This window comes from Limulus polyphemus, unplaced genomic scaffold (assembly GCF_000517525.1).
Source record: "Limulus polyphemus unplaced genomic scaffold, Limulus_polyphemus-2.1.2 Scaffold5270, whole genome shotgun sequence".
Taxonomy (NCBI): domain Eukaryota; kingdom Metazoa; phylum Arthropoda; class Merostomata; order Xiphosura; family Limulidae; genus Limulus; species Limulus polyphemus.
In genome coordinates, this window is record NW_013670880.1 from 63161 (window position 1) to 71336 (window position 8176).

General features: G+C 35.5%; 1 protein-coding gene across 4 annotated transcripts; it reads left to right on the plus strand.

The window, feature by feature from the left end:
* The first annotated feature begins 434 nt into the window (after positions 1 to 434).
* LOC106472354 (manganese-dependent ADP-ribose/CDP-alcohol diphosphatase-like) lies at positions 435 to 7902 on the plus strand. Of its 4 annotated transcripts, none has more exons than XM_022400947.1 (3): positions 435 to 588; positions 5634 to 6381; positions 6637 to 7902. In XM_022400947.1, exons 1-3 carry the CDS (start codon positions 508 to 510, stop codon positions 7020 to 7022), a joined length of 1215 nt encoding a protein of 404 aa, XP_022256655.1. In that variant the 5' UTR covers positions 435 to 507; the 3' UTR covers positions 7023 to 7902. The 4 variants fall into 4 exon arrangements, with proteins under 4 accessions (XP_022256655.1, XP_013788443.1, XP_013788444.1 ...); XM_013932989.2 differs by lacking the exon at positions 435 to 588 and adding an exon at positions 4009 to 4143 and having other exon boundaries at positions 6637 to 7901; XM_013932990.2 differs by lacking the exon at positions 435 to 588 and adding an exon at positions 4197 to 4364 and having other exon boundaries at positions 6637 to 7900.
* The last annotated feature ends 274 nt before the right edge of the window (positions 7903 to 8176 follow it).

The window sequence follows — 8176 nt, forward strand, 5'->3', positions numbered from 1 at the left end:
AACAGGGGGCGAACTAGTGGTAAACTTCCATTAAAACCGCAAAACATAAAACTGAAAATTTATATATATCTTCCCGTGGACCTTCATACCAAATTTAGTGAAGATCTATTTACAAGAGGCGAAGTAGTGGTAAAAAGTTTAAATGTAGTTCAACTGGAACACGTACCTAATCAGATGATTAACCGAAACTGGATAGTACGAGATTTAAAGCTGTGAAGTTGATAAAAGTAAGCCACATTGTGAAATAGTTGGCTAACGTTCAAATGTATTTATCACTCTTGCAAGTCATGGGTGATGATATGAATATGTCTATAGCTACTCGCTTCAGAAGAGATTTAATCTTTGACGTAATCTTCTTGTTTTTATTTCTCTCATTACTCACGTTGGATACGTCTTTAGTAGTTGCATCAGCTTTAAACTTCACTAATTTTTTCTTTCATCTCAATATCCACCTAATTATTAGTATACATCTCCTATCTCGGATATCTGAAAATTATCAGTTATTGAATGACTCCTGTCTTATACGGGAGTATCAAGCCCGGGAAACTAAAGCAACTATGTCTGACGTCAGCACTAGCTCTCTTACAGGTACGTCTGGTTTGGTTTGTTTGTTTGTTGTTAATTATGCACAATGCTACACAAGGGTTATCTGTGCTCTGCCCACCACGGGTATCGAAACCCGGTTTCTAGCGTTGTAAGTCCGCAGACATACCGCTGTGCCACTGGGGGGCACGTCTGGTTTGGATGAACAAACATTCGGTAAGGACATAACCTCGAAATTACAAAACCTAATAGACCTTGCACAAAAGGAATATACATTTAAAATGAAACGACGGAGGAAACAAAAAGGTAAGAAGATATCCGCACATAAAGTAAACACAGAAGCTCAGATATGGAAATAATCGACACCTCTGAACAAGAAGAATAACACGTCAAATCAACCCCCCCCCCCCGAGAAGTAAACGAAGCTAAACATGAACACAAAGAAACAAACGAAGTTAAATAAAAACACAAAGAAGACGACTTTATATTACTAACGCCAAAGAAACAACGAAAAATAGAACTAACGACCCAATGAATTTTCATACTGTTACGACAGCGAAAGTCACGTGACTCTAGTAACACGTCATGATATTCTGGAAGGATCATGTCTGTTCGTGGCAACTCTGGTCTTTTCTACGCGCTCTCTATTCTTGTATATAAGTGCGCCAAATAAAGCGAAATTAATTAATCGGAATTGAATTGCAGAGATAGAAACGGACAATTGAGTCAAACGCGGTAGTAAGTAAAGTGCGTGAATCGTTCGTTGTGAATTATAGCGTGTGTTGAAGTGAAAGTGACTGTGGAAATTAAGTGTATTGCAAAGTTGTACTGAGAAAGAATAAACTAATTTTATTTAAGAAAGGACTTGTATCGCTGAAGTTTCCGGGAAAGAACTTCTACGGAAAATTAACAAACGAACAGAGACGTAACAAATTGGTGTCAGAGAGTGGGACGGAAAATAAAAATAAAAAAAAGAAGAAGATGGAAACGAGTAGTGGCAAATCAAACTACAGCTTAGCAGATTTGATGGCAGCAATACAATAACAGCAAAAGAAACAACAAGAAAGAGAAAAGAAACAAGAAGAGAGACAACAGCAGTTGCAAGAAAACCTGCAACAGTGGCAGCTCGAACAGCAAAATAAACAAGAAGAGAGATTACAGCAGTTGTTGGAGGAAAAAGAAAATAAACAAATAGAAAGAGAAAATAAACAAGAAGAGAGATTACAGCAGCTGTTGGAGGAAAAAGAAAAGAAACAAGAAGAACGAGAAAATAAACAAGAAGAGAGATTACAGCAGTTGTTGGAGGAAAAGGAAAAGAAGCAAGAAGAGAGATTACAACAGTTATTGGAGGAAAAAGAAAAGAAACAAGAAGAACGAGAAAATAAACAAGAAGAGAGATTACAGCAGTTGTTGGAGGAAAAAGAAAAGAAAGAAGAAGAGAGATTACAGCAGTGGAAAGATAACTTGTAACAGTGGCAGCTCGAACAGCAAAATAAACAAGTGAGATTACAGCAGTGATTGGAGGAGAAAAAAAAAGAAACAAGAAAAGAGACTACAGCATTGGCTGGAGGAAGAAAGAAAATAAACAAGAAGAAAGTCTCCAACAGTTGAGAGAAAGCCAGAGTACACAAATGGTAAACATTAGTAAATTTCAAAGCGAATTAAATGCATTAAAGGATGATTTATTGTCTTTTACACAAAAAGGATACATTGACCAACGACATAATCAGCCCCAGACAACGGCAAGCCCCTTCCAGACCCCGCAGCTAAATCCTAATGCAGACATCTTCAGTCCTGTTAGAAGTCACATTCCAGACATGAGTGTCAGCAATAGGGATGATCTAGTACGAAGAAAGCCACAGGAATTCGATGGGAAGGCATCGTGGGAAGCATAAAGAGCACAATTTGAGCTACTGGTAGAAATGAATGGATGGACAGAGCAGCAGAAAGCAGTATATCTGGCAACGAGCTTGAAGGGACAACCGCTGGAAATACTTAGACAGTTGTCAGGAGACAACAGACACAACTATAGAGCACTCGTAGCTGCTCTAGAACTTAGGTATGGAACACAAAATCAGACTGAAGTCTACAGGGCTAGGTTTAGGACGAGAGTCCGTGCTAAATGGGAGAGCCTGCAAGAGCTGGCACAGGATTTGGAAAGTATGGCACACAAGGCCTACCTAACTGTGCCACCCGATGTCCTCAAGTTGTTGCTGAGGGATCACATCGATTTCCTGCTTCTATCGCACTAGATCACCCCTACTGCTGACACTCATGTCTGGAATGTGTCTTCTAGCAGGACTGTAGATGTCTGCATTAGGGTTTAGCTGCGGGGTCTGGAAGGGTCTTCGTGTTGTCTGGGGCTAATTAGGTTCATGGTTAATATATCCTCCCTGTGTAAAGGACAGTAAATCATCCTGTAATGTATTTAATTCACTTTGAAATTTACTAATCTTTTCCATTTGTGTATGCTGGCTTTCTCTCAGTTGTTGGAGACTTTCTTCTTGTTTCTTTTCTCGTTCTTCTTGTTGATTTTATTTCTCCTCGAACCACTGCTGTAGTCTCTCTTCTTGTTCATTTTCTTTCTCTTCCAACCACTGCTGTAATCTCTCTTCTTGTTTATTTTCTTTCTCCTCCAACCACTGCTGTAGCCTCTCTTCTTGTTTCTTTTCTCGTTCTCTTTGTTTTTAATTTTAATTTTGTGTTTGTAAATTCTGCACATTTAATCAAGTTATTGTTAATTATCTATTGGTTTAATGTAAGTGGCTATTGTTCGGGACCAACAATACTAAGGAAGGGGCAATGTTACGACAGCGGAAGTCACGTGACGCTTGTAACACGTGATGAGTTTCTAGAAGGATCGTGAATTGTCCTCTAGTGTTCTCCAGGCGCCCTCTATTTTAGTATATAAGTCCAGCGAATAATTGCAGATAGATAGACAGATAATTGAGTCAAGCGAGCGGTAGTGACGGTAATATAAGTGTGTGTTTTGTTATCGAGATTGTAAACGTATTGACTGTGGAAATTAAGTTTATTACAAAGTTTGTAACGAGAAAGAATAAACCAGTTTTAATTAAGAAAGAACTCGTTTCGCTGAAGTTTCTTGGAAAGAATTTCTACGGGAAATTAACAAACAACCAGATATGTAACAATATAAATAAGTAACACAAACATGTAAACGAAACTAAGTTTTGTGACTCTGTATCACGGTATATACTGTGTGACGAAAGGGGGTGTGCCCGGAACATCACAAAAATAAAGGTTTCACTCAGATGTGTGTATTAGCCTAATGAGTTAACCTAATACTTTCTTCCCACGTCGTGCGAAATAATATTTACTCGTGACTCAATAACCCATGCACATGCAACTTGCATATCGAAAAAACTTAATCCAGCTCACATCACGAAGTTGTCACGTGAATGCCCAGGCCTCCACTTTCAAACAGCACGTGAACATGTTCAAATCACTTTGTGTCGTTATATGATTGGATGGTTAAGATAGGCTCGACTAGGGTCACCTTCGGTGTAAATATTCTGTGCCTTGGGGTGCCGGTGTTAAGTAATGTAGGATTGTTTAATATCAGTTGGCCAAGGGATGAATGTATGAAGTTTAACTTGATAACGTATATATATATATATATAATTTGTAGAATTTTTAAGGATGTAAAATAATATAAAACTTGTACTATAAGTTATAGTAAAAATGATGATTGTATATTTTTCAATCTAACGTGACAAAGTCATTTCGGCAACTAGTTTACCAGTTTCAGTTGGATTAAACTTGCTGACATAGTAACTACGAGTTCGAGGTGGAGATTAGCAGTATGTGAAATTTAACCATACTTTCTTATTAGTTATTAATATTAGTGCCTTAGGACATGATTTATTTACTTAGGTCGACACTTTTGGTAAAAATTGAACGTAAGTTTATTTATGTCTTTACTTCTACATTGCATTTGAACTCTCACGTATTATTTATTTATTTTTATTTAATTGTTAATGTAAAATAGAATTTGTGTTATAACTTATTTTGAAGTTAATCATGAAATGAATTACTCATCCAGTGTAGCTCTAAGTTAAGGCCAAAACTTTAAAATGATTTTATTGATTTCTGGACTTAAGTTTGATGTGTTTGTGACAACGGGCGTATGGTAGAAGAAGAAATTACAGTGTTGGGCTATTCCTGTATTTTAAGTTGCCAAAAAGGGTCATATTAAGTTAAAGTTTAAACGCTACCTAACTGGGCGAACAAAACTAGTCGAAAGTTGAATAGGTCACGTCTTAAATCAAACATTTTTTTTTATTCTTGAAAAATCGTTGAAAATTTTAAAATAATTAACCAATACTTAATCTTTTCAAATTATGAAAAATGTGTATTCATAATCAAATTTGATTTTTAGTTTTATTGTTGAGAACTCAAACTTCTAAGCCTAGAATACCAATAGTAATACTGATAGTTGTAAGTATTACTATTAATAGGAAATACTTAACGAGTTATATCGACTAACGCACAAGGAGTCTTAACTAAAAATAACTGGTCGAGAAAATCGAAGTAATATACAGCATATAATTGTAAAGAAAATATTTTTTCTTGGAAATGATTAGCAATTGTTTATGTACTAGCTTGTTTTTTAAAATTAATTTTGAATTTCTGAAAAAGAAATGGGGAGCAAATAAAAGAACTGATCATTAGTATAATTATAAATATTACTTATATATTGTTTGTTTACCTGTATTAGAATTAGCTTAATTATAACATAAATTTGGTACATATTAGTCCAGGTTGATTAGTGTAAGATACCTACATACAGTTCCTGGAAAACCTGCCTTTGGATACAATTTTCGAACTAACGATTGATAAATGCAAAAATATCCCGTCTGTTTTTTTAATTCTCTAGGAAATTTGAAAGATCTTCTGGTGCACTTCTCTGCTCTGTTATACATATTAATTTTATCGAAGGGGCTAGGATGCATGTGTATATCATGTTATTGAAAAATATTATTTAGCTATTTGTAAATCAGGACAGTTCTGTGTTTGTGTACATATTTATAAATATGCTGATTTTATTTATTACTTTTCTTTCTCTCCAGATTTATAATTGCTCCAGTTGCACAACATTTAAGATGACTTCTCAACTTTTGGTTACTTTTGGTGCTTTGGCTGATGTCCAGTATGCAGATTGTGAGGACCGACCTGCACATTATAACCCACTCTTGTGTCGTTACTACAGGGAGGCTTTGGATCATGTAGACAGTGCTTTTTGTGAGTGGGAAAGAGAAGGGTCAGTTAATTTTGTGCTGCAACTTGGTGATATTATTGATGGACTTAATCGGAATGATGCTAGCTCTCATATAGCAATGAAGAGGACACTAGCTCGTTTTGAGAAATATGCAAACATCCCAACCTTCCATACTGTAGGTAATCATGAACTGTATAATTTCTCAAGAAAAGAATTGACTGGTTTCTTTTGGGAATCTCTGTCACACTTGGATGTGTCGGAGCATATACTTGCTCCTCCAGATGTGCCCACTTGCTTGACTTCTCCATTGTATTATACATTTAGTCCCGTTAAAGGGATCAAGTGTATTTCTTTGGACTGTTTTGAAGTCAGTGTTATTGGTTACGAGCCTTCCCATCCTCGTTACGTGCAGGCAGCAGAGATTCTGTATTCTCATCATGGCCATTACGATTTTGATGGATGGGATTGTGATCACTTCCTCCACGGCCGTAACAAGCGTTTTCAAGCTCAGAATGGAGCAGCTAGCGAAGAACAGTTGGATTGGTTAGACAAAGAACTGCAGGATTCTGACACAAATGGAGAAAAAGTTATTTTGTTTGGTATGTATTAGTGAATACTGTAATAAGAAATATAAAAACAATATATTTGGTTTAGGACTTGAGTTCAATTATTTTGATACTTGCAATAAGAACATTTATTAACACTAAGACATTTGTTTGGGTTTATTATAAAAGAGCATAAATTAACTTAAATTACTTTGGTCATTAAATCTGTGTTTGTGTTAGGATATGCAGATAACGTATTGTTACTCTGTCTTCATCAGCCGAAGAATAGAATATATGCATCTTTCCTAGGTCATGTTGCTCTTTGTCCTGGAAGTGTAGATGACAGCTGTCTCCTGTGGAATTATCAAGAAGTTATGGATGTCTTTCATCGCCACAGTTCTGTGGTTCTTTACTTGTGTGGTCATGCCCATAAAAGTGGCTATGCTGTAGACTCCCATGGAGTCCACTATCTTGTATTAGCTGGTATCATCGAGACTTCCCCCTTGGAACAAGCCTTCATGACTCTTTCCGTGTACGAGGACAAGATAGAAGTAATTGGATATGGTCGGGAACATAGTCGCACGCTCTTTCTTAGACCGGCCACAGTTGCACCCGTGGAAGCTGAGGAAATTGAGTTGTCAGCAGAAGACATTACATCGACACTTTCCACACTGTCTGTCAAGGTAGTGGTGTAAATAAATAAATCCTGTAAGTATGATCTTATTTTCTTACATTTAAGTTTTACTGTGTAATAACCGTGTAAGTACATTACATGTGATCCTGATAGGGGCAGTGTACACATAGTATTTCTAAGCATTCAAAAACAATCGTACCTCACAACATATTCTGTCTCAGCCTAGAATCTTCAGTGATCTCACTGTTGCAACTAATTATACATGTAAAAATTTGTGGAGGAATGCTTCGGTTACATTTCTTCTCCGGGCTTGAGATGATGAAGTTTTGTATATTTGAGAAAAACAAAATTTTAAATGACTATTTTGTGGTCTGTAATACATTCTTTAGGGAGCTCCTCCTAAAAATTATTTAAAAAAAAAGTTAATTTTTTTTCCCCCACTTTCAGAAATTTAAATAATTTTTTTTCAGTTATTTAGATTATATTACTGTCAAATGTGACATTCTGCTATGAATATTGTGTTAATTGTGTTTGGCAGTAAACAAAGATTGACACAATTTCAATCAGCAAAAGTGTTGGACAAAGCCTAATGATTAGCTTGCCTGGACTCTTAATTAAGTCTGACGATTCCTAGTCCGTACATATTCCATTACTGCTAATTAAATTATGGAACCATGAATGTGCTAGTGATGGTTAAGTCCCACTGTTCAGTTAGACAAGAGCAGCCCAAATGTTTGTGGTTAGTGCTTTTGTCTAACTGCTCCCCCTCTAGTCCTTTTTATTATTAACATCATAATTAAAGGAAAAAAATTAATATTTAAATTATGTTATCTGTTTTTATTTTCTGAAGGCCAGTTTTGTTTAGGGAAAAACTTTATCACACAACAGTATTAATAACTACTATTATAAATGTTATTTATAAACAATATATAATATTTATAAAATTCTTCAAAACAAAATTGCTAATTAATTTTAGTTGACATTACAAAAATTTAAACAATTAAAACAACAACTTTGTATAAGTTATACTATGCAACTTTACAAGGTTTATCTAGAACTTTTTGAATTGTTTTTTAGTTTGTTGCTGTGTTTAAATTGTAAAATATCTGTATCATCATCTTCATTTAAATGTAAGCAAACTTCCTAATTGGAATAACATTTAGATATATATGTTGGTGAAAGATGGTGGACCATAACTGTAGATAATTACTTGTG